This window comes from Scyliorhinus canicula, chromosome 15 (assembly GCF_902713615.1).
Source record: "Scyliorhinus canicula chromosome 15, sScyCan1.1, whole genome shotgun sequence".
NCBI classification, from domain to species: domain Eukaryota; kingdom Metazoa; phylum Chordata; class Chondrichthyes; order Carcharhiniformes; family Scyliorhinidae; genus Scyliorhinus; species Scyliorhinus canicula.
In genome coordinates this window covers 89,030,530-89,058,188 of record NC_052160.1, presented here as the reverse complement: position 1 = coordinate 89,058,188, position 27,659 = coordinate 89,030,530, and the positions used below count along the sequence as shown (strand labels likewise).

The 27,659-nt window shown below is 42.3% G+C and overlaps 1 protein-coding gene across 2 annotated transcripts in view; it reads left to right on the top strand.

The window, feature by feature from the left end:
- Positions 1-27,130, top strand: part of tmem9 (transmembrane protein 9) — a 103,222-nt gene extending 76,092 nt beyond the window's left edge. The window contains exons 5-6 of one of the 2 annotated variants that reach the window (XM_038820978.1): positions 3,568-3,627; positions 22,421-27,130. In XM_038820978.1, coding sequence (XP_038676906.1) covers positions 3,568-3,627; positions 22,421-22,564 — 204 coding nt within the window. In that variant the 3' untranslated portion in view covers positions 22,565-27,130. The remainder of the gene's footprint in view (positions 1-3,567; positions 3,628-22,420) is intronic. The other variant, XM_038820979.1, reaches the window with a different exon arrangement.
- Positions 27,131-27,659: the final 529 nt, after the last annotated feature.

The following is a 27,659-nucleotide window of genomic DNA, read 5'->3' as shown; positions in this document are numbered from 1 at the left end:
GGGGTTATTACAGGAAGATTGGATATTAAAACATGCATTGATTGAAAATTGTTTAACAGGTGGAAAAGAGTGGAAATGAATGGGTCATTTTCATTGGCAGATTATAATTAGTGATGATGAATGGTCAACCAGGCTCAAATGGCCTACTCTTGCTCCTATTCCTTGTGCTCTTTAGTTCTTGTGGCTTGGGGAGGGAGCAGTCCGGGCTTAATTTTGGACATTCCAGGTAGATGGTGAATATGCTCAGGATTTTCTCTTTACTCTACCTGTATGAGTTTTATAGTTTGATATATAATTGGAATAATTATGTACTGAGACTTAAAATTATCACTACTTGGTACCTCCAGGTTTGCACAGTATTAATTTGTCTTTTCATATAAAATTGTAACTTTGGCGCTTTTTATAAAAAGGGCAGCACGGTAGCACAAGTGGATAGCACTGTTGCTTCACAGCACCAGGGTGCCAGGTTCAATTTTCCGTTGGGTCGCTGTCTGTGTGGAGTCTGCACGTTCTCCCCGTGTCTGCGTGCGTTTCCTCTGGCTGCTCCGGTTGTCTCCCACAGTCCAAAGACGCGCAGGTTAGGTAGATTGGCCATGATAAATTGTCCTTAGTGACCAAAAAAGGTTAGGAGGGATTATTGGGTTACGGGGATAGGGTGGAAGTGAGAGCTTAAGTGGGTCGGTGCAGACTCGATGGGCCAAATGTCGTCCTCCTGCACTGTATGTTCTATGAAATCAGGACAATATCGAGAGTTGACAAATAAATAAGCAAAATTACCTCCTCTACTTTCTTCTCAGAATGAATTTGACAAAATCAAATGCCTGAACTGATAAAAGCAAGTATTTAACAAGCTAATATTGGATGGAAATTATAGTAACATTATTGTCAATGATTGATTTAATGGGACAGCATTTTCCCATAGCTTAGTATCTTCCTCCAGTTAAAATATTTATTGAGATTTCCCTTAAAAAGATGCAATGGTGTCTGCTTCAACCGCCCCATACTCCGTAATTATTGCATCAATGCTCAGTATGAAATTTTTTGCTTTAATGTCCTTTTTCTAGCGAGCAATCAAGCTGCACAATTCTCTAACTGTAGCATAGCCACTGCTGTGTAGAAAATCATCATTATTTCTATACACTTCTACTGTATGCTGCTAGTTCTAAAATCCAGACTTGAACAGTCTTAATTTCAAAAAAGTGAAGCTACAGGTAAATAATGTGTTTAAACCCCAGTGCTCTCTGTTCATCTACATCTTTTTTTATCTCCATTAAAATGCATTTGCCCATTCTGATTACCTAAGCCTTTTATAACCCTCCAATTGTACCAAAACTCCTCATTTGGTGCCATAAAATTTGAGATTGTTTTTCCTTCATCCCAGGCCCATATTATCTATAGATACCAAAGAAAAGTGCATTGCTCACTGGAGTACACCACTGACAGCTTTTCTCCAATCCGAACAATAATAATAATAATCTTATTAGTGTCACAAGTAGGCTTACCCAAGCCGGGAATCAAACCCGGGTCCCAGGCGCTGTGAAGCAACAGAGATAACCACTATGCTGCCGTGCAGCCATATCCAATTGCTGTAATTCCTTGTTTCCTGTTTGTTGATCAAACGTTATATTCCTGCCATAGTTATGTGCCTGAATATTTGACACAAACTGCTTGGGAGACAGTTATTAGCATGCCTTCTGCAGCTCCCTCCATACTACATCTACTGCATTCCTTAACCTTTCAGCATTCCTTAACCTTACTGTGGCAGCCCGGTAGCACACGTGGATAGCACTGTGGCTTCACAGCGCCAGAGTCCCAGGTTTGATTCCCTGCTGGGTCACTGTCTGTGCGGAGTCTGCACGTTCTCCCCGTGTCTGCGTGGGTTTCCTCCGGGTGCTCCGGTTTCCTGCCACAGTCCAAATGGCCTCCTTCTGCACTGTATGTTCTATGTTCTTTCAAACTGGTCACTTCTTGAGAAATATTCTGAGAACGAGGAACGGGTGCACAGTCTGAAGCAACAGCTCCTTGGGGACAATATGTAATGTTCTGCAGCTGGAAAATGCACTACATAGGTCCTCCAATCAGCTAATTGATGTGCAAATGACTGAATGATGCTCTTTGGGAACTAATGTTATCATCGTAAGAAATAGGAGCAGGAGTTCGGTCCATGAAATCTGCTTCAACAGTCATGCTTGATCTGATTGTGGCCTTAACTCCACTTTCCTGCCTATCCCCCATAACCCTTGTCAAAGTACTTATGGTACTGTGTTTATTTCATGTGGTCATCTTTTATAGAGCACTGTAAATATACAGTTATATTGTTACACAAGGAGGCATAGAGCACAATAAGTGGTTGTTAGTGACCGTCTAAATCTTACACTCTGTCTTGAGGGCATGATAGATCTTGCTCTCTGTTAAATTAAGTATGGTTGCTATGGATGGAGAATATAGAATATATTAAATACAAAATAAGATTGTACTGTGATGGATTAAGCAGTCTGTCGCTTTTGGAATTTTAATTAGTTGAATCACCTCTCTCGTTTCTTCCTTTTTACCCCAGGTCCCATTTTTTCTTCTAATAGGTTAAAATCTGTCTGTACTCATGAGTGAGTGGTTGGAAATCTAGAATCAATGAGGTTTTCCCTCATTTGAACACTTTCCTCATAACCACTTTCTTATAGGAGTCAGAATTAAATACACTAATGTTGGTGTAGTATAGAGGTCACAGAGTTTACTTTGCATTTTCTCTCTTTGAACCTCCCTAAATTCAACATCAGAATCTCAGAAACATCTGTAGGTATTAGTTGGCAGGAATAGTGCACGCCTTTATTTTTAGACTTAACTCTTCCCACAAACTCCTGGCTGGCCTCTTACCTGCCACCCTCCATAAGCATTAAATGGTCCATAGCTCTCCTGCCTATACCTTGACTCACAGCAAGCCCTATGTAACCCCTATGCTCACTGACCTACCGTGGTTCCTGGTTGAACAATGCCTCTATTTTAAAATTCTCATCCTCTTCTTCGTTCAAGTCCCTTGCACCCCATCTCCATAATGTCCTCCAGCCCGACAAGATATCTGCATTGCTTCAGTTTTGGTTCACCATCCATACCGATTTTAGCTGCTGCACTATAAGTGACCATACCGTGAGCTAAAATATCCCAACAGCAGAATTGCCTCCTCTCCACCTCTTTTCCTCTTTCAACACACTCCTTAAAACCTAAGCTTTTGGTCAAGATTTTGATCACCTGTCATAATATCTCCTTACGTGGCTCAGTGCCAAATTTGTTTGCTGCTCCTGTGAGGTTGCTTTACCATGTTAAACGTGCTATATAAATGCAAATTGTTGTTGTTTTTGGAGAAATGCAAACTACTCTCATCTTCAGTAGGAGAGTTTTCAACATTTTTGTTCAATCATTTGAAAGTAGGAACTACTGTACTGTAAATATTTGTACATTCGCATGTTCCTCGCACAAGTTTAAATACAGTTGTGTCCACTAATCTTTTTCCTCTCTTCCTTTTCCCTTCTGCCTCCTCAATTCCTGATGATGCTGACTGACGTTGGGGTGCAGTTCGACAGGCACTTGGAGCCTTCCGGTACCTCACCCAGTGGCCATTTGCCACGTGTGAATGTGAGTGACAGTTGGCTATTTAATCATGGAGGATAGCACTGTTAAACCTAATGTGCAGTCCAGCATGGAATATTGATAAACTGTCAGATGTAGGAACCTTTGGCTAATTCTTCTCTTCACCTCTGTAACCCAGGCCAGTGAAGCCAATATTCACATAACCTGCTCCCAGCAAAGCAAAACCCGACTAACTTGATGGAGTCCAGATTTAAGCCTGGACGTGACCTTACTGTTTGCTCTCTGTGGCGTATAGAGATGCTTAACATATATAGCTGAGTCACCCGGAGAAGTTAGTGGGACTTTTCAGAATACCACTGTAACCTCAAGAACTCTGGGCCTGCAATGGGAATTGTTTTGTGAGGACAATAAGATATTAATCCAAGATATTGATGAATGTGAGGGGAAAAAGTACCATTATTACCCTTTCAGAAGTAGTGCTATTCCTGTGACTTGTGAAGGTTTGTTTATGCATGTGGGAAATTGGATGACAGAGCTTATACTTGTATCTATTTTCTTAAGCTTCAAACTGCTCTACTGTACATTGATTGATTGATGCAATACACGTATGATGATGGTTCTTGAAAGCTCCATTTAAATCTAGCCTTTGATATTTGTCGTTCCATGAAACCCCTCCTTTGAGAGCAGCCACTTCCCATTTAATGTTGCTGTTGACAGAACCGTAGCACTCCAGAACTGTTTCATGTTTCCTGACCTTTTAAGATGAGTTTTTCTCAACTGCAGCATGTATGTGTTTGGTGGGAAATGTGTCCCGTTGATTGATATGCCTCTGATCTTTGCAAAGTGTTGAGACCTATGTATTCCTCTCCACTCCACTTATCAACACTTCTTTGACCCTGCTGCTCACAAGTCAATGTTTGTATTAGTCACCGCTATACAGTAATTAATTTCACAGACAAAGTTAAATGAGCCCTGCATGTTTTTTTAATGAATTGACACCGAGCTCTTCATCCCTTTTTTGGTATTGATCTAAATTTTTCCAACTTCCTCTGTGAAAACTTAAGCCGAGTATATGGTGGAAGGCTGTTACTACTGAAGGACATCGCAGGTACAATCTTGCAATGTGATGAAAAATTAGGATGGTTTGTAGTTACATGATATCATGAATGTAGTAATTGAGGTGCTTCAGAGAGTCGCAACGCTGATGAGTGGTGAAAGAGAAATAAGGGATACCAGCCTAGACTCGATCAAAGAAGTGGATTCAGAGAATGCTCTTGAAAGTGGGAGGAAAAGTAGCAAGCAGGTGGGATTTAGGAAGAGTGATCCAGAGTGGGGAGGTCAAAATCACTAAAGGCTGTACCATGAGTGATCCAATGGAATGATGAGGAGGTGATCAGGAGTAGGCCATAGTAAGAACAGGGGCATGCACAGGCATAAATCCCTACGGCGATTGCAAAGATAGAATGGGCTAAGACCCATCAAGCGTATGTCGATTTTAAGTTCATTCCTTGGGGAGTGAAGAGCCCTTCGAGACTGACAAGGGTAGTAATGTGAATGGGATGGAGATTAATGGAATAGGATAGAGATGGCAGAGTTCTGGGAAAATTGGATTTATGCGGTTTAGATCACAGGAGGTTAAAGAAAAGAACACTGGGAGGTGAGACTGGAAACTGAGGCTTGGCTGAAAGTTTCTGTGGGGGTGAGTGATGATGCAGAACTATAAACATTTGTGTTGGTGACGGATGCAATATTGGAACTCGGTTCAGCATCAAAGAGGACACCAGTACTCCACGCTCTCATATTTTGCCTCAACAAGCAGCTGAGAAAGGGGAATGGGGTTGGAAGTCGGGCTGCAGAGTTTTTGACAGGAGCCTTCAGCCTTGCAAAATTGGAGAGGAATCATTGACTCATTCACTTGATATCAGATAATGCTTGCTTAATGCTTTTTTGTTTGACTCCTTTCAATGAACGAATACTCAAAGTACCAAGTGCAGTCATCAGTAATTAAATAATTGTGAACTATGACAAGGATGCAGAGATCCTACAGCACAATCTGGACAGGTTGGGCGAGTGGGCAAATTAATGGCAGATGCAGTATAATTTGGATAAGTGTGAGGTTATTCACTTTAGATGCAAAAAACAGATTACTACCTGAATGGTTGTAAGTTGGGAGAAGGGAGTGTGCAGCGGGACCTGGGTGTCCTTGTGCACCAGTCGCTGAAATAAGCATGCAGGTGTAATGGGCGTTAAAGAAGGCTAATGGTATGTTGGCCTTCATTGCGAGAGGTTTTGAGTACAGGAGCAGGGATGTGTTGCAATTATACAGGGCCTTGGTGAGGCCACAACTGGAATATTGTGTGCAGTTTTGATCTCCTTTTCTGAGGAAGGATGTTCTTGCTCTCGAGGGAGTGCAGCAATGGTTTAACAGACTGATTCCAGGGATGGCGGGACTGTTATATGAGGAGAGATTGACACGCTGGAGTTCAGAGGAATGAGTGGGGATCTCATAGAGACTTATAAAATTCTAACAGAACTGGACAGGATAGATGCAGGGAAAATGTTCCCGATGGTGGGTGTGTCCAGAACCAGGTGTCACAGTCTGAGGATTTGGGGTAAACCATTTCAGACAGATGAAGAGACATTCCTTCACCCAAAGAGTGGTGAGCCTGTGGAATTCATTACCACTGGAAGTAGTTGATGCTAAATATTGAATATATTCAAGAGGCGGCTAGATATAGCACTTGGGACAAATGGGATCAACGGTTATGTGGATGGGGGAGGGGGGGCAGGGGCTACTTCCTCTCAGGATAGGATGTGCTGCAGAAGTGTAGAATCACTGACAGCATTTTCTGGATTTCTACTTTAATCTGCACGTGTGAACTCCAGATATTGCTGTCAGTTTCAGTGAAGTAATGATGGCGTCATTACCACCTCAAAACCTTGATCATTGTGACACAGGTGAAACTGCTGGTGCTGGACACCATGCCATCCTGGTACATGTACAGGTTACAATGACTTAAAACCTGGCTTTGACCCTCTGGATAGTACTTAATAAACATAATTCTGTCCTGCCCATTCCCATTACAAATCTATTTCTTCTTGCCTCATCTGCAGCTTGCTCAAGGTAAAAGAATATTTAACTAGGTCGTGGAACTGCATTAAAGGGGCTGGTTTAGCACAGTGAGCTAAACAGCTGCCTTGTAATGCAGAACAAGGCCAACAGCGCGGGTTCTATTCCCGTACCAGCCTCCCCGAACAGGCGCTGGAATGTGGCGACAAGGGGCTTTTCACAATAACTTCATTGAAGCCTGCTTGTGACAATAAGCTATTATTATTATTATTATTATTATTAAATGTTCTCCCAGTAAATCCGTTTGCCTCTTGATTAAATGGACAAAGCAATTGTACATGCGAGACTGGTATCAATAATGCATTAGTACCACCTTAGTATAAGGCTCCCCAGAGCAGCAGTGTTCAAGTAATGGGGTCATAATATTAAATATAGAACAGTTAAATATAGAAAAAAGAAGGGTAATTTAATGGAAGCCTTTAAAAAGGTGAAGGGGTTTGATCAGGTAGACATGGAGAAGATGTTTCCACTTGTGGACAAGTCCAAATCCATTGGACAAAGGGTTTAGCACATCCTGTCACAAAGGAACTGTTCTTTTTTTTTAAATAATGGAAGCATTGTTTTCCAATTAAGGGGCAATTTAGCGTGGCCAATCCACCTACCCTGCAAATCTTTGGGTTGTAGGGGTGCGACCCACACAGACAGGTGCAGAGTGTGCAAATTTCACGCGGACAGTGACCCATGGCCGGGATCGAACCTGGGTCCTCGGTGCCCTGAGGCAGCAGTGCTAACCACTGCACCACCGTGCCACCCATAAAGGAAGTACTCTGTCCATTCCTGTCAAACTAACTTGACTTTTAGACGACCAAGGAAACAAACCTATTTAAATAGTTTTCTGTATCTGGCTCTCTTCATTTTTCTACAAAGTGTTGGTTTCCAAAGATTAATTCATCTTCTGTTAAAATGCCTAAAGGTTAAATATCAGTTGCATCAAATTTTACACTGCAATTAAGATAAAGCCTTGTAACTACAGCATGCTTTCACATAAATTAATTCCAGGACATCCTATCTTGTTGATTGGCCCACCTGCAAATAATTGGCAATGTTGCAAGTCAACTAACTGAGGCAGAGGTTGTTCAGCAGTAATTTGTATGCAGGCTTCTACATCATACTGGATTTACTGCTGAATACTCAGCCAGAATCGCTGGGTGAGGAAACACTTTGTAAACAGGGGTACAACATAATCAAATTCACTGTGTTTGAGATGGACACGTGAGCATCATGAACAAAGTTTTTTAAAATTATGGTAGGGTTGACTTGGAAAGAATGGACATAAACTGACCATAATAGAACACCTTTATAATGGGCAAATATACTGTGTGTATGTGCCTATATGTTATGTTATGTGTGTATGGCCCACGTAAAGGGCTGAATTTTTCAGTCCACAGATAAAGAATGACATTTGCCACTGATCTCGAAGAAAACTACCCACAAAGATCCAGTGATCCCTGTGGGTGGGTTTCCTCTCTACCAATGTAAGTTTAAATCTGGTGCCAAGTCATGGGGATCTCGAGCAGTGATATCAGCAAGCAGGGTAAGCAGACTATCACATCAAAGTATTCTAAAAGACGGCAAACCAGGAAGTTGAAAGCACTTGATTATCCATAATTTTTCATTCACATTTTCAGAAAGTGAAATAAATAATGATTGGATTGAGAAAGAAACTTTAAAATATAAATATTTAAAGACGTGGGTATTTTTAATACGGAGGATTTAGACATTTCTCAGAAAATTATTTTTTCCGGACCAGTGAGTGTGTTTTTCAAGAATTGTCAATATAGTACACTGTCCCCTCCAATCCTGGAACCAACTGCGGCAGCAACCTGGCCTGACCAAAATGTCGAACAGGGCTCCCATCTGCAACAACCATAGGTTCACACCAGCACTGACTGACGCCACCTTCAAAAGGTGGAGGCAGGACGGGGGGACACTGACAGTCAAGGACCTATACACGGACGACAGGATCGCTACACTGGACGAACTGACAGAGAAATTTCAGCTAGCTGGGGGGAACGAGCTACGGTACCTGCAGCTCAAAAGCTTCCTACGAAAGGAGACAAGGACATACCCACAACCGCCACGACGGACACTACTGGAAGACCTACTGGACGCAAGTATCCTACAGAAAGGGAACTGTAGTGACATGTATGACCGACTGGTAGATAGGGACGACACCGTACTGGACGCAACAAGAAGGAAATGGGAGGACGACCTGGGGATGGAGATAGGGTGGGGACTCTGGAGCGAAGCACTGCATAGGGTCAACTCCACCTCCACGTGCGCAAGGCTCAGCCTGACGCAACTAAAAGTGGTACATAGAGCCCACTTAACGAGAAACCGTATGAGTAGGTTCTTCCCGGAGGTGGAGGACAAATGTGAGCGGTGCCAGAGAGGCCCGGCCAACCACGCCCACATGTTCTGGTCTTGCCCCAGACTTGTGGAGTACTGGACAGCCTTCTTCGAGGCTATGTCCAAAGTGGTGGGAGTGAGGGTGGAGCCATGCCCGATAGTGGCGGTCTTCGGGGTTTCAGAACAGCCAGATCTATTCCTGGGGAGGAGGGCGGACGCCCTTGCCTTTGCCTCCCTGATCGCCCGCCGTAGAATCCTGTTTGGCTGGCGGTCAGCAGCACCGCCCAGAGCTGCGGACTGGCTGTCCGACCTCTCGGAATCTCTCCAAATGGAGAAAATCAAATTTGCCAGCCGAGGGTCGGACGGCGGCTTCCACAGAACGTGGGAGCCATTCATGCAACTGTTCCGGGACCTATTTGTGGCCAATGTACAAGAGGAAGAATAGTCGGGGGAAGGTAGCGGGAGGGGGGGGGGGCTACAGGTTCGGTACGGGGGTTCGATGGCTAGCTAAGGCCCAAAACCAAACTAAATAAACATGTTGAGGGGGGGGGGGGGGGGGGGGGGGCGCAGTTACTACTACGAAGATGCTTACCTGTAAATATGTATGTTAATTTTTGCGTTTTTTTTTTCTCTCCTAACAATTTGTAATTTGTTCAATATAAAATATGAAAACTGAATAAAAACATTTATAAAAAAAAACATAGTACACTGTTTAAGAACCCAGTTTCACCTCACTCAACAAGGTGTAACTTCAAGTATTTTGACAGCAAGACAAACAGCATAAAAGTGAAAGTTTTCGTCAGTTCGCTGATTTCTTCGGCATAGCACTCTGGGAGAGCCAATTCTGTGCATATGCTGATTCTCAAGTTTCTGTCAGTTTTAATTGGAATGCTGAATGCAATTCCTGACAGTTTTGCCATTATTAACCGGCATAAATTCAAGGTTTATGTTTATATGTATATTTAATGTATGTGTACATTGGGGAAATCATACATGATAACACTCCGATACGTTCCATGTTCATGCCAGGTTAGCATTGTGTATAAGATCAATTAGTACATTTTACCAATGCAGGGAAACCTGTATTTCAGCCAATATATTTTAATGGTTGAATTCCTGTGATATTCCTAACAGATTTTTAGATGTCTGTTTTTAAGCTGACCTTTTAATATAAAATGCTCAGCATCTGTAAAAATGCTTTTTAGATATATAAGTATTCACACAGGGGCAGCACAATGGTGCAGTGGTTAGCACTGCTGCCTCACTGCGCCGAGGACCCGGGTTCGATCCTGGCCCCGGGTCACTGTCCATGTGGATTTTCTGTGTCTGCGTAGGTCTCAACCCCACAACCCAAAAGATATGCAGCGTAGGTGGATTAGCCATGCTAAATTGCCCCTTAATTGAAAAATGTTTTAAAAAATAAAATACTTCCTGATTGCTTTGTCGTATGGAAGGCTTACTTTAAAAAAAATACAAGTATTTACAGAAAAAGCATCCAATAACTTGCATCAGGTTGCTCCCGTCACCATCAATGACTATGACTTCTTCACTCTGTTGGGTAGGTTGCAATGCAAGTTTAGACAGGCAAATTCTACAATTGAGAAGTTTGTACAGTTCAAATGAACTCTGCTAACATCTTGCATGCTACCATTACTCTGTTTCTGAAATAGTTGTAATACACAGGAAAAATGTAAATTGAAATTTCACTTATATAGAATATTAGTAAAAGGCTTCATTTGACTATGTCACATCAGGAATACAAGTCAGAGGAGGTTCTGATCATCTCTAAAGTGTTATATTAAATCACAGCTTGAGTACGGTGGCATGCTTGAGTTACCATAACACAAGGGAGACATTCAAGAGTCTGTGGCAGTGTAAAGAGAGCTGCGGACAGGTATAGAACATAGAAAATATAGTGCAGAAGGAGGCCATTCGGCCCATCGAGTCTGCACCGACCCACTTAAGCCCTCACTTCCATCCTATCCCCGTAACCCAATAACCCCTCCTAATCTTTTTGGTCACTAAGGGCAATTTATCATGGCCAATCCACCTAACCTGCATCTGCACAGAGCAAGTGTGGGAGAAACCGGGGTACCCGGAAGAAACCCACGCAGACACGGGGAGAATGTGCAGGCTCGGCACAGACAGTGACCCAGCGGGGGATCAAACCTGGGATTTGTGTTCTGGTGCACGCCCGAATATGGCTCGATAAGAATCTTATCCTAGGTTCTTGTGGGCTGTGCAAGCCCTCGGTACATGAAAAGGTGTGAGCCATTTTACCATATTTTCATGGCCTTATCCTCCTCTCCTGCATTCTCTCGTATATTTGTTGGTACATACAGAATTACCAAGTTTAGTGATTAAGCTGAACCAACAGTATTGTTGTTCTCCTGTCTGTTTCTCTATTCTTATGCTGAGGCATTTAATGCTGGACTAATCGTGAAGGTTTGTGGTGTTAGTTGTTAAAATTGAAAAACTTCAATAAAACTGTATTTTTTTTTAAATGAGAAGTGCACAGTGGTAATTCATTTGTGTAATTCATTATTAACAACTGGTGAGAACTGGAGAACAGGGAATCCATTTCTTTTCTATGGTAGCTTCTTAAGAATGCCCAAGGCTGATCAAATCTTCGCAGCGGAAGCAAATGCAGCAGATAACTTTTTCTCACACCCGTGCCTGAGGAAATGGTACTTGGTGAATGACAAACGTTGTACTCGGGCGTTTTACATTAAGTATTTTGGATCATCCAGTGATTTTAAAGTGCTTGGCTGCAGGAGCCTGATAAGACTAGGGTGATATACACAGTTGTCGGAGAAGGACCACCAGCCCAGCAGGAAATGTTGCTAGAAATTCAGGTTATTGCAGTACACTCTGCAAGTTTATCTTATTGATATTGCAGAGTGAATTCAGCAACACTATAATTTGTACAGGATTTATGTGCATACTGCCAAAATAATCAGCTGTATAGAATCATAGAATTTACAGGCCATTCGGCCCATCGAGTCTGCACCGGCCCTTGGAAAGAGCAGCCCACTTAAGGCCACACCTCCAACCTATCCCCGTAACCCAGTAACCCCACCAACCTTTTTGGGCACTAAGGTCAATTTATCTTGGCCAATCCACCTAACCTGACATCTTTGGACTGTGGGAGGAAACCGGAGCACCCCGAGGAAACCCACTCAGACACGGGGAGAACGTGCAGACTCCGAATAGACAGTGACCCAAGCTGGGAATCGAACCTGGGACCCTGGAGCTGGGAAGCAACAGTGCTAACCACTGTGCCACCCTTCACTACCTCAAGACATAACAAAAGCATTATACAGTCAGTGGTAGCTAGCAGCAGGAAAAATAGTGTTGTTATAATGACCGACCAATCTGTTTTCAGATGTTGGCTAAGTGATAAATATTGGCAGCATCACTGGGACTGCGGCGTTGAGGGCCCAGGTTCAAATCCCGGCCCTGCGTCACTGGCCGTGTGGAGTTTGCACATTCTCCCCATGTCTGCGTGGGTTTCACCCCACAACCCAAAGATGTGCTTGTTAGGTTGATTGGCCACGCTAAATTGCCCCTTAATTGGGGGGGGGGAAATAATTGGATACTGTAAAAAAAAAAAAAAAAAAAAATTAAATAAATATTGGCAGCACATCAGGGAAGACTTTCTTGCTCTTCAAGATAGTAGCTTAGGATCTTATGCATGCACATGAGAAAGGTAGACTGGATCTCAGTTTAACATTTCGGCCAAAAGACAGCACCTCAGAGTGCGGCATCCCTCAGTTACTGCACTAGGGTGTCAGTCCAGATTATGTGCTCAAGAATCTGGATTTGAACTCAACTTCCTGACTCTGAGAGTGTTCTCACAAGCTACAGCTGACAGTAAGTAGTCAAGTTCATTGCTCTGTCCTTCAAGTTAGAACTTTCCTGTTGTTGGAAGAAGCACAGTAAATATTAGGTTCTGTATCAGCTACGAGGTCACCATCTCTGCAGATAGTTGTACAGTGCAGTACTTGACACAAAGTGCTGATGTCAGCTGCATACTGAAGCAGGCACTTTGCGGCTCGGCCAAATGAAAGCTGGAGGAGTGAACCCTCCTGACCAAGGCTTTGACTTCCAACATTGCACTGTGGGGCAACCCAGTGAAGTAAGCAGGTTGTCGCTGGGTCAAATTCCTTGAACCAACAGTATTGTGGGAGGGTAACTGGACAGCAATAAATGTTGGTCTTTCCAGCGATACCCTCGAAGTTTTTAACTGGTGCATGCTTTCAATGCAACTCAATTTGTACAATGATTGTGATATAAGCTGCAGAATGCTGCCCAGTTCTGCCACAATTCATTTTTAAACACTTAATGCAATTTGCGCTTTAGTTTCAATCCCAGTTTTCACCTCTAAATTATATTGTAGTGTATGTTTGTCCAGCCCTATACCCCAACCTTGCTCTTATGTGGATTTTATATTATTGGAAGCTGATGGAAGGAGGTTTAAGATCCTGTACAAAATATAATCCACTTAACGTATTGACTAGAGAGCTTCTTCATAGATCATAGATGTTTACAGCATGGAAGCAGGCCCTTTGGCCCAGCATGTCCATGCCGCCCAGTTTATATCACTAAGCTAGTCCCACTTGCCCGCATTTGCCCCAATCCCTCTTTACCCACCTGCCCTTCTTCTGCAAATTTTCAATCAGATAAGGTGATTCAATTAACCAAACAGTGCAATCCAGCAGACATATGAGGAGAGATTACTGAAGTTTTGCGATTGCAGCGTTTGTTAAAGTGAAGTTGTTTAGTTAGCGAGCTGGATTAAAGATGAGTTTGCAAAATAGGAACAGCAAGCTTATCATAGATATCATAGAATTTACAGTGCAGAAGGAGGCCATTCGGCCCATCGAGTCTGCACCGGCTCTTGGAAAGAGCACCCTACCCAAGGTCAACACCTCCACCTTATCTCCATAACCCCGTAACCCCACCCAACACTAAGGGCAATTTTGGACACTAAGGGCAATTTATCAAGGCCAATCCACCTAACCTGCACATCTTTGGACTGTGGGAGGAAGCCAGAGCACCCGGAGGAAACCCACGCGCACACGGGGAGGATGTGCAGACTCCACACAGACAGTGACCCAAGCCGGAATCGAACCTGGGACCCTGGTGCTGTGAAGCAATTGTGCTATCCACAATGCTACCATGCTGCCCTTATGGTTAGCAAAAAAAGTTATGAGGCAGTTAGTAGTTGAATCCTGGTAGACTCCATTCTGCAGCTTATACTATATGTAATTATACAATCATTGGCAGCTTTGGTAATGTTACAATTGTTAATGATGGGAGATGCGAGCAATATAGACAAGTTTGAAGAAAATTAATCCAAGTGTGTTTAGTTGAGGATTGATCATCGGAAAATGTAACATAATACATTGCAATCTGGAAAGATGAATGCAGACACAGTGTAAGTCTGCTGTCAGTCATGGAAATGAAATAAATTTAGGTGACTTGTTGGCCATCCATGAAAGCTATCCACATTGAGGTCCCTGTTGGTACTTTTCAAATGATGTGATGTCTTTCAGGGTCACTTCAATATTGGCTATTTTGTACAGGATAATTCATTGCTGACAGATTGCAGGAGACTTTGATCACTTTTCCTTTCAAACAGACTTGGATGTGTCGGGGGAATCAGAGAAAAGTAGCAAAACATATTCCTAAATAGACAGAGATGACCTGCATCATCTGAAATTTCTCAATTGCATATTGCCTACAGGCTATTACTACTTATGAAAAGTTGATGCATGCTAAACACAAAGTAATGCAGTATCATCACCAAATACCATCAGAGACTGATATTTACCCAAATAGTTAGTCTGCGTATCATCACAGAAAAACACTTCTGTTAATCTGTGCACTGTCACAGACCAGTATTTACCTAGGCAGTTTAATCTGTGTACTGTCATACACCAGTATTTACCTAGACAGTTAATCTGTATATTGTCAGAGAGCAGTACGTTCCCAGATAGTTAATCTGTGTACTGTCATAGAGCAGTACCTACCCAGACAGTTAATCTGTGTACTGTCATAGAGCAGTATTTACCTAGACAGTTAATCTGTATATTGTCAGAGAGCAGTACGTTCCCAGATAGTTAATCTGTGTACTGTCATAGAGCAGTACTTACCTAGACAATTAATCTGTGTCCTGTCACAGACCAGTATTTACCCAGACAGTTGTTCCCTGTACTGTCACGGACCAGTAGTTACCCAGACAGTTAATCTGTGTCTAGACACAGAGCCGTATTTACCCCAGACAGTTAATCAATGTCTTGTCACAGACCAGTATTTGCCCAGACAGTTAATCTGTGCACTGTTATAGACCAGTATTTACCCAGACAGTTAAACTGTGCATTGTTACAGACCAGTATTCACCCAGACTGTTAATCTGTGTACTCTCACAGACCAGCATTTACCCAGACAGTTAATTTCTCTACTGTCCCAGACCAGTATTTACCCAGACAGTTAATTTCTCTACTGTCCCAGACCAGTATTTACCCAGACAGTTAATTTCTCTACTGTCCCAGACCAGTATTTACCCAGACAGTTAATCTATGCACTGTCACAGACCAGTGTTTATCCAGACAGTTCATCTCTGTACTGTCACAGACCAGTATTTGCCCAGACAGTTAATCTGTATCCTATCACAGACCAGTAATTACCTAGACAGTTACTTTATGTACTGTTGTCGATCAGTATTTACCCAGAGAGTTAATCTGTGTTCTGTCACAGACCAGTATTTACCCAGACAGATAATCTGTGTCCTGTTATAGCCCAGTGTTTACCCAGACAAGTAATCTCTGTACTGTTATAGACCAGTATTTACCCAGACAGTTAATCCCTGTACTGTCACAGACCAGTATTTATCCAGATGGTTAATCTGTGTTCTGTCACAGACCAGTATTTGCCCAGACAATTAAACTATGTCCTGTTATAGACCAGTATTTACCCAGACAGTTAATCTCTGTACTGTCACAGAGCAGTACTTACCCAGACAATTATTCTGCGTACTGTCACAGACCAGTATTTACCCAGTCAGTTAATCTGTGTCCTGTCACAGACCAGTATTTACCCAGACAGTTAATCTGTGTTCTGTCATAGATCAGTATTTAGCGAGATAGTTAATCTCTGTACTGTCACAGAGCAGTACTTACCCAGACAATTATTCTGCGTACTATCACAGACCAGTATTTAACCAGACAGTTAATCTGTCTCGTCACAGACCAGCATTTACCCAGTCAGTTAATCTGTGTCCTGTCACAGACCAGTATTTACCCAGTCAGTTAATCTGTCCTGTCACAGACCAGCATTTACCCAGACAGTTAATCTGTGTCCTGTCACAGACCAGTATTTACCCAGTCAGTTAATCTGTGTTCTGTCATAGATCAGTATTTAGCGAGATAGTTAATCTCTGTACTGTCACAGACCAGTATTTAACCAGATAGTTAATCTCTGTACTGTCGCAGACCAGTATTTACCCAGCCAGCTAATCTGTGTACTGTCACTGACCAGTAATTACCTAGTCAGTTATTTTGTGGGATATCACAGATTTAACACTTATTGCAGTGAACTGAATGAACTCACTTCTGCAGTTCTGAAGCTTGCAAGTTAGCGCAGGCTTCACCACAAGTTGTTGAGAACAATACAACTTCCTTTCTTTAAAGCAGTGTGAAATTTGAGTACTACATCATCAAACCATGATGAGTAAAATGTTGGAAGATAAAAACGCTTCCTCGTTCATGGAGACATGAGCTGGTTTTATACTTTGTTGGAAAGATTATTTTAAAAATTCAAAAATGTAAAGAGAACCTTGAAGATTTTAAACCTTAAACATAATAATCCACAGTTAAATAGTCGTTAGTCCATTTATAGCAGTTACCTATCAACCCTAGACTCTTCAGCATGGATCTAGCATCAGTAACATGGGGCAAGCTGAACATCAGTATTCTGTACCACCCTCCCATGTATGATTGTATCCGACAGCACAGAGAGATCAGCTCTTAAAGGAGTTGTCCAATTTGTCCCATTCCCTTATAAAAGGTGCTCACAGTCTTGTTGATATTTCCTTTTTAAGTATTTATCCAATTCCTTTTTGAGAGTTACTGTTGAATTAACTTCCACTATATTTTTCAAATCGAGCATTCCAGATCATCTGTTTTCTTTTTTAATCTTTTCACCTATCCTCTGATTACATAGAACCTTCCCCCTGATTACATCGTATTAACAGCAGAGAAACAGGCCATTCAGCCCAACAGCTTCATGCCAACCCTGTCCCACCCTCCACATCTAACCTCATCAGCATGTCCTCCTTCTTCATGAGTTTATCTAGCTTCTATACTAGTCACCTCAAAACTACTCCCTGTGCTGATAAGTTCCACATTCTAATCACTCTCTGGGTAAAGAAGTTACTTCTGAATTCCTTACTGGATTCTTTTCTGACTATCTTACACCTGTGACCCATGTTGTTGTTGCCCCAGCGAGTGGAAATATCTTCACCACATCGATCCAAGTAACCACTTTCAAAATCAAAGTACCTCTCTAGTCATTCCTCGATTTTGTCTGGGAAAAAAACAGCGCTCCAGCCTGTTCAGTCTTTCCTGAGAGCTCCAACCCCTGGGTTGGTGTCACCCTAGTAAATCATTTTTGCACCTCCAGTGCTTCTAATTCTTTCATTGTAACGTGGAGACTAGACCTCATTCCCAGTTCTCCCACATGTGCCCTTCCTAATTTCCCTGTTATTTATATAGTACTTTCTGCCATGTAATCCACGGTGCTTTCAGATGATGTTGGGTTGCCGATCCTCCTGCCATAAGAACCATTTCTCTTTGTTTACACTGTCAATCCTTTGTGATTTTGAAGACTCATATGAAATATCCCATAGCAGCTTCAGCTCTATAGAGAACGTCCGAGCTTCTCTGGTCTCAGAGCCCTTTAAAGTTCTGAATATTTGCATTGTATGTTTTTCAATGACCGATAAATGGGAGTAATTTGGTGGTTGTATTCTTGGAGAAGAACTCTGCTTTTCCTATCTCTGGGTACTTTATAGCAAACAGACACTATGGAATTGGGGATCGGTTAGCTCAGTTGGCTAGACTGGTTTGTTAGCAGTGGCAACAGTGCGGGTTCAATTCCTGTACCTGCTGAGGCTCCACCTTCTCAACCTTGCCCCTCGCCTGTGGTGTGGTGACCCTTGGGTTAAATCACACCGGACAGCTCTCAAAGAGGAGAACAGCCTATGGTCCGCTGGGACTGTGGTGACACTTACATTACATCAACTGTGGCATTTTCGACTGAAACACAACTGTAAAACATAACCTAGGTTTGATGACTTGTGAACAGCGTACATCTTTATGGTTTTATGCTGATACAGTACGTTGGAGTCTAGTTGGGTCAATTTTCTACTGTCACCTCATTGTCACAATTGCACACAATCCTCATGCAGTTTTTGCAGAATCACGCTAATGATGGGAACAGAAACTTGGGTATGGGGTTGGTGGGGGACACAAGAACAAGGAATAGGCCATTCGGCCCTTCTAGCCTGTCACACCATTTGATAAGACCGTGACTGGCTGACTGTGGCCTCAACTCCACTTTCCTGTGTGCCTCTATAACCCTTGACTCCTTTGTCAGTTAAAGATTTTTCTAGCCCAGTCTTAAATATATTCAAGGACTCGGCCTCCACTGCTCTCTGTGGAAGAGAATTCCAGAGACTAGCGATCTTCTGAAAGAAAACATTTCTCCTTATCGCAATCTTGAATGGGAGACCTCCCCCCGGAAACTGGACACAATTATTTCAGACTTTGTATGGACAGGGAAGGTGCCACGGGTTTCAGAGGCAGCAGGGCAAGTTTGCGTTGCCAAACCTGCTGCATTACTGTATTATTGGGCGGTGAATGTGGACAATGTGAGATGATGGTGGGAAGGATAGGGAGTAGAATGGGTTAGGATGGAGGAGGAATCCTGTAGAGGGTCCAGCTTAAGGGCTATGGTGACGGCGGCATTGCCAATGGCTACAAGCAGGTACTCGGGCAGCCCGGTGGGTGCAGTCCACGGTGAAAATCTGGAACCAGCTGAGCAGGCAATTTAGGATAGAGGGAGTGTCGTTGTTAACGCCGTTGTTTGAAAACCACGGTATCGTACCGGGGGGGGTAGATGGCACATATAGGAAGTGGAGAGAAGTTGGTCTGGTTAAGGTGAGGGATTTTTATATGGAAGAAGGGTTTGCCAGTATAGATGAATTGAAGGAGAGGGTAGAACTTCACAGAGGAAATGAGTTAGGTACCTGCAGATAAGGGACTTCGCACGGAAGGTTTGGAAAGATTTCCCCAGGTTGCCGAGGTACACCCTTAGGAGCGACTGCTGCTTCCGGATGTAGAAGGAGAGAGCAGGATTGGAGACATATAAAGGTGGATGGGAGAACAGGGAGGTGAGCAGCTGGTGACGATTAAGGAGAAGTGGGAAGGGGAGCTGGGAGAGGAGATAAACTGGGGAGTATGGAGTGAGGCATTACGCAGGGTAAATACGACCTCTTGCGCAAGGGTGAGCCTGATACAGTTCATATACAGGGTACATATGACGCAGGCAAGAATGAGTGGGTTCTTTCAGGGAGTGGCAGATGGGTGAGAAGTGTGGGCGGGGCCAGTGAATCGCACGCACATGTTCTGGGGCTGTGAAAAGTTGGAAAAATTCTGGGCAGGAGCATTCGCGGCGCTAGCAAGGATAGTGGAGAAGGAGGTTAGGCCGGACCCTTTGGTGGTGATATTTGGGATATCAGAGAAGCCGGAGCTGATGGAGAGGTGGAAGGCCGATGTTGTGGCCTTAGCTTCTCTGATTGCCCGGTGATGAATTCTATTGGAGTGGCGGGCAGCAGGGCCTGGCTGGGTGACTTATATGACTTTCTTCAGCTGGAAAAGATCAAATACGAGTTAAGGGGTTCCGTGGAATGTTTCGAGGCAAGGTGGGGGATGTTCGTCACCATGTTTGAGGTGTTGTTCATCACGGGGGGTGGGGGGCGAGGGCAAAAACGGGGAAAATTAGTACAAACTGTACAGTTGTGTGTTGGGAAGTTTGTTTACCAAAGTGTTGTAACTTTTCATATATATTTGGAATAAAATACATTTTGTAAATTGGAGACCCCTAATTTTTAAACTGTATCTTCTAGTTCTGGATTCCCCCTTAAGTAGAAACATCCTCCCAGCATTTAACCTGTCAAGTCCCTTCAAAATCTGATTCGTTTTTAAAAATATGTTTATTGAAAAGTTTTCATTGTAAACAAAACAATATAAAACTATTTAACCAAATTAACCCTAACCCACCCATTTCATCTTTACCTCATTCAATGGGGCCGATTGCACTGATAGGGTCGGACTGTATATACACAAAATAGTTTTCCTTAATGCTGGCAAACTTCCCCTCACAAAGAGGATCCAAATCTCTCCAAACCCTTCCCCTCCCGTGACCTAAAAACGTCGAGTCCAAACCTGCTGGCAAAAAAAAGATGAGTACAGTAAGAAGTCTTACAACACCAGGTTAAAGTCCAACAGGTTTGTTTCAAACACTAGCTTTCGGAGCTCTGCTCCTTCCTCAGGTGAATGAAGAGGTATGTTCCAGAAACATATATATAGACAAAGTCAAAGATGCAAGACAATGCTTTGAATGCGAGCATTTGCAGGTAAATAAGTCTTTACACATCCACAGATAGGGGTAACCCAGGTTAAAGAGCTGTGAATTGTCTCAAGCCAGGACAGTTGGTAGGATTTCGCAAGCCCAGGCCAGATGGTGAGGGGGTGAATGTCATGCAACATGAATCCAAGGTCACGGTTGAGGCCGTACTCATGTGTGCGGAACTTGGCTATAAGTTTCTGCTCGGCGATTCTGAGTTGTCGCACCTCCTGAAGGCCGCCTTGGTGAACACTTACCCGGAGATCAGAGGCTGAATGCCCTTGACTGTTGAAGTGTTCCCCGACTGGAAGGGAACATTCCTGCCTGGCGATTGTCGCACGATGTCCGTTCACCCGCTGTCGCAGGGTCTGGATCGTCTCGCCAATGTACCACGCTTCGGGACATCCTTTCCTGCAGCGTATGAGGTAGACAACGTTGGTCGAGTCGCACGAGTATGTACCGCGTACCTGGTGGGTGGTGTTCCCAAGTGTAATGGTGGTGTCGATCGATGAGTCGAGCGCCATATCCCATGTAGAGTACCGAGACATCCATTGTGACGAGGAATGGTCCTGGTTCAACTGGTCCATGGGTGCTGAGTTTCTGTAGGTAGTCCGTCGTGTCGCGACAGAAGCTGGGCGTTCCTTGTACGATAGGTTTCAAGATGGGAGAAAAGATGGAACAGATCGAGAAGTGCCAAAAAAGAAAGACTTCTTTTAAAACCATAGAGTCAATGTATTACTTGCACCCTTTAATCACAAAACACACAGCTAATGTTGCAACATCAAACCTTAATGGACATAAACATTATTAAGCACATATAAACATCAGGAATGTGTAGGTTATTCAGTGCCTTCCTTATATATTTTCATGTATTTTTCCTCTGGTATTAGGCTGACACTTCCAGTTCATGTCCTGCCCGCTCTGTGGACAAGCGCCTCATAAACTGGATGGAGCTTTGACATTACAAAAATCTAGACACTTTTGCCATCAGGTTTCCCTTCATCGCTAACTGAATGTTAGTTTCTCTGATTATATATTTACTTCTGAATCAAACTTATTGCACACCCCCACTCCATTACTTTATCATTGGCGGCTAGGGTCTACGCTCTGAAATTCCTTCCCTATAATCCCTAAACATCTCTCTTCAGTTGCTCTCTTTGTCCAAAACTGTCCTGCTATCTCCTTGTATGGCTCGGTGTCACATTTTGTTGGATAATGCTCCTGTGAACCATCTTGGAACCATGTTAATGATGCTGTGTATTGTATCTGCTGACATTTGCATTGTTAACTCTGGTAATGTGTGCAATTGATTTTATAATTATAGCAAAACCAAGTAAGGGACCAGTTTGGAAGGAGTGACAAAGGAGATGCAATAAATCAGAAAGAATGACTATGGAACAAGGAATTTGAGATTTGAAGGATTTAAGATGGGAATAATGAAAGTTGGGGGAAGGAATGGTGTGGCTTGATCTGAGCTTCAGTAGTGAATTGCGTTGCCATCATCTTGAACAGGAAGAATGTTTAGGATGTCATGCCTATACCTTAGAAGGAATAAATGAGACAGAGAAGTATTGAGCATAGCAATATGACTAAACCAGACTTGACAAGGAAGACATAATAAATGCAATGAGGGCTAATCATCCACTTTAATTTTTGTCTTTATTACAGGACACTCGCCCATTTGCTCCATCCCATGCACAAGCCCGTGCCAACACTGTTCTCGAGAGAGTGGAGGGAGCCCAGCAGCGCTGGAAGCGTCAAGTGCAGGAGCAGCGGAAAACCGTCTTTGACCGACACAAGATGCTTAGCTAAACGTCCCTTCTTTCAACTCAGTGATTCAGGCCTAGTCATGTTTTCACTTTGAACCTTGAAAGTTGGTGTTAGTTCTGAAAACTTAATGCTGTCTCCCAGCTTTATTCTAACCAGTCCGGTTATATGCATCACACATCAAAGTGAAGCATTTAAACAGTTTGCATGGTATTCCCTTTGAGGATGTGTTTCTGTAAAGTGAATCCCCTAATGTCACCTTTAAGTACAGCTCCCTAATTAAATGTTCAAAAGATTAAAACCTTACACGTGTGGGGAAGCTTTGGCAGCAAAATATATATTAGAGCTTCACTACCAAGACACACACCAAATTCTCCCTGCTTTTCCTGTTAAAGTGATGGGGTGCTCTATGCAATCCGATCCCCCTTCCCACTCCTATGACAATGATAATAAAGAGTGCTGCACAAAGCCTTCTACCCCGTTCATATTGTAATTAAAGGGAACTTTGTGGATCACATCCCTGAGGGACCTCGAGATAAAAGTTCAAAATCATCAAGTACGGAGAAGGAAAGCCTGAGACAGCAGTAAGTGTACAGATTATTTCTTCTCTTTTTTTCCCCTCTATCTCTCTGTCCAATATCATATACTGCACAGTTAAACTGTGAAACTTTGTGGATAAAACACATTTCTCTTCAGTATTCTTGTCACTGCAAGGTGACTGCAGTTTTCAATTGGTCCTCACTGTGAATGTTTCACCGGAGGTAAATTAAAGGAACTTGTGTTATGAATGGTAAATAAGTTTCATCTACTGTAAAATACACGCAGACTATTTGGTTTACATTCACTAAGGATGATGGCGTCGATCATGAGACACAAACTCCTCCTCATCCTTAATGAAGCTGAGTTTTATAGTGCTGCATTGTGTAAGTGTTCTCCTGTTGTTGCATGGTGCCGAATGCTGAATGTCACATATTTAATATTAACATGCACTTCCTATCCTAATCATCCTGTGATATTCTTTTTTAATAATGTAGAGCTCAGATTTGGAGCTCATGAACCCTACTTTCCAATCTTAATTTATGAGTTTTCAAGCATTTTGAAATATTTTGTTACTTTGGGAAGTTGTTTTAAAGGAATGCTCTTGGGCTAAATCCTTGTGTTAACTTTTGATTGAAAAAAACTACACTGGAGCTCTTTGATTTAGCTCGCTCATAGATTAAAGGGCTTTCTAAACGTGATTTAAAGAATGTTTTGTCATGTGGCCGCTGCTCCAGTGAGATGCTGACTGCCCAGGTTGAAAGAAGTCCAAGCAGAAGCGGAGGCTCCCTGGCCACCTTGCAGCGAGTATGTTCTAAACATTTGTTTCGGAATGAAACCCAGTGCTGAATGGTGTGATTGAATGCTCTTTTCAGGAGGAGTTTCTTAATGTCAGTTCACTCTTTGGCCTCTCATGACAAAGTGTAATTGTTGCTGCGGAAACACTGCAGCTCACTAAAATTTATAAAGCCCAAAAGCACAGGCATTTTTATTCCGAAGTGATGTTCAAATGACTAGATTTGTGTTGGAGTTAGAGTATTACTATGCTATTCTAATGATGCAGGTTGCTATCTCCATTATTTCATACAGCTACTCATTTCTGCACTTTTGGTCAGTTGAGGTATTTGCTTTGTTGGCTCATAAGAAGTTCCTTTGAAATGTTTCAACACTCCTTCCAAACAAGCAACCAGCGGGACTCAGCCTGATATTTTAATTGAGGCAGATATTCAAACTACAATGGTCAAGCTTTGTACTTATGAGGATCCAGACAGAAATTAATCATTTTTTAAACTGTGATCTGTTGAACTTGTATTAAGATGGATGACCATAGCTGATACCTCTGCTATAATAATCTGTTTTATTGCATCATGGAATGGTTGGGCGCACATTGATTTCTGACATAACTTGTGTAATTAATTTCCAGCCACAGCTAATGTACTGGGAGGACTGAGAGTATTGCTATTGGTCAAGGTCTGAGCAACAGGTTTCCCTGTTACTTGTATCTGGTGTTAGATGGCAAGTAATGTACCACAGCACAAGACAAAGAAACGACAGAAAACCATCATTAAAATGTTTTTATTGCAGTTAGAGTTTCTCTGCTGGAGGTGACTAACTGACCAAACAGAATACGTTTTATTCAAGACAATCCATCGATCCTAGTTGAGCAAGTTATAGTCATGTTGAATAGGCCTCTAACATACAGACTGGAGTAAAAGAGGTTACAGTACATTCCTGTCCTGTGTCATGTATCAGCACTTGCAAGGCAAGGATGCTACTGTGTGTTGCTGAAAGGAGATCCAGCAGGTTAGTCAACTCTTCTCATGGAGACCTTGTAGGAATTCACCAAATGTACTTCTTATTTGTCAAGAAATGCTTCTCTAATTTTAATGGAAAGAACACCATCTGAAAGGGGACTAAAACTACCGCAAAGTGATTCAGTGAAGCAAATCAACAGAACCAAAGTTGAAGCTTTAGGTGTTAAAGGGATGCTTATGCTGCCTGCAAACATGTTGTTCAGTTTTTTCACAGTTTGTAGGTACTCACTCGCTTGAACAAGTTGGCAAGATAAATTCTGCAACAGTTGGCGAAAGACTGAAGTGTTAAGACTTTTAGACTAGCCTCAATTTGGCATGACTGTGCCCATGAAATCTTCCTGCTCTTTGATCACATTTTAATGGTAGCAGTGAGGTTACTAGTTTTCTGATCATTCTTGTAGGTTCGGCAGATCCCTGGACTCAATCATGTCTGGGCGTTAATCTATTTCAGTTGTCAGTTGGTTTCCAGTATCTAACCTTTTTACGCCTTTGAGAGTTAGAGTAGGGAAACAAGATAAATGGTATGTTTGCCATCTTTGTCCAGTGTAACTATACGTTTATTTTCAGGAAGCCTCTTGAATCTTTTTGACGACAAGTAGTTGTACAGGAGTTGGACATTTAAAGCAAAGCTTCTCAAAGACACCACTGGAATCTCCTAGCTACTCTTGGTTTATGTAAGTCAGTAACTAGTTAGTGCTGAGGTGTGTACCACTTTTATGCAGGAAGTTTGTCTGTTGCATTTTTGTGAGACAGAAAAAGTGGATTGCAAATTGTTTTATGAATACTTCTACTTTTCACAAAATACTTTGGTGTATGATGTCTTAAAAATTCGTTTTTAACTGATATTTGTCTGCTAGTTGCAGGAATCTGTGTGTTTTGCATGTTGAAGTAGAAGCCAAAGGCGCAGTGGATAACCTGAGACGTGAAGTCAGTATTTATTTTGTTACACTCATGGGCTGGCAATATTGGAAAACAGTGTAGATTGTGTGCATTCAATATATATAACATCATCCCATCCTAATGTCCGGGGAATCACTCACCAGATCATCACCTGCTGGCAGTAAACAAATCTATCACATCGCCATTCCCATCAGCTACTCCTGACTTTGAAAGTCCTTTAATCTGTGGATCAGCTCATATTTTTCTTTGAAATGTTCAGGTTTGCCAAGTCAGGTTTAATTCCTCTTGGCTCGTCTTACTCTAAAAATCAAATTAGCGGCTACCTGCAAGACATGTTCAGTAAGCTCTTGCTGCAAAATTAAACAACACTTTATTGCGATGTCAAATCTTTCTGGCTTAATGAACACACATTGCAAAAACTGCTAGGTTCCGCTTAGCTTTGCTCGCTTTTTTTTCATAATGGGACGGTTCATCACAGAAGCTGTTAATTATTGCCGACATAATCACCACACTTAGTACAATTCATTTTATGAAGTGTTTTGAGATGCTTCAATGCGATTATGTATTGTAGAAATTTGCAAATTAATATATAGCTTAGTCATTGCACTGTTAACTTGTACAAATTTACTGGAAAAGAACTACTGGATATTGTATGTTTGTTAACCAGATTTTGTTTTCGGAACTGTGATTAATGTTGTTTTCAATAGAAATATGCTGCATCAGTTTTCGCTCAGAGTTATATTCCCTCTGATGCTGCCCTGTTGCTTTATTCTGAATAAGTCCCTAGAATTACAGCTTTTGATTTCATAGTAATACCCGGTGTAGATTCTGCCCCGGTATGAAAGCTGCAGAATAATACGCCTGAGACCACAGCTCTGGTACGACAAATATACTCCTCCAGGAGAGGAGTTAGCATGGGCTTTGAGCATGTGAGATCACATGATCCATAACAGAGGGAGGAAGAGACACTGCATTTGAGTTGGACCGTCGCGCCATACACCGTATGAGGCAGTCGAATGCACACAAAGGCAGGAATCTTTGGGGGTCTTCTGTAGGTTGAGCACGTTAATCTGTGTGCAACTTGATAAATGTGTTTATTTCAGTGGAACATCTTTCTGAAGTGTGTAAATGTGCCACATTAGCCCCAATAGCGTTTTTTATTCTCTGCGTTAATGGTCTCTCTGATACTTAGGAGCTTAATATCTCTTTTTCCACACGTGAATTACTGACTTTTGAACTGGAAACCATTTTGTTGTATGTTTAATTTCAATGTTTTTGTCCCTGTAGAAATTACCTGTTTTATTTTCTCTCTTGTGCATTGCAAGAGGAGTCAAATACCTATTAAAGATTACAAGACGCATTCAGTGTTTGGTAGTTTATTCTGGGAGAAGAGTGTGGTCTTTTTTTCCATTTAACAATTCCTATGCTTCTATTGTCATACCTGCAAATCATGCCACCACATAACAATCTGACATTCTCTATTTCTTTTATTTTAACTATTACAGAGAACTACTATGAGTCATCCCACAGGTAATGTTCCCAGGGAATGCATTATTTAACATCAATCGTCTAACAATATTGTAGAAGTCACTGGTGGGGCCAGGTTGGCAGAGACAACTCTGAAGCCTCTCAATATAAAAGGAAAAGCATGGGAGTCTGCCTGTAATGGTTTAGGTTCATGGTTTTAGTTTGTGAACCGGACCCTCCTCTGACTGATTGCGCTGTGGTTAGCACAGACGATAGGTTCAGATGATAGAAAGCCATGATCTGTTGTCATATAGGTAAAATATCATTAACATTAAACAGTAATTATTGCGTTTGTTATTACCTTGCAATCGTATAATTAACATAATTTGAAAAGAAAATTAATCCACCGGTTAACGCCCTGT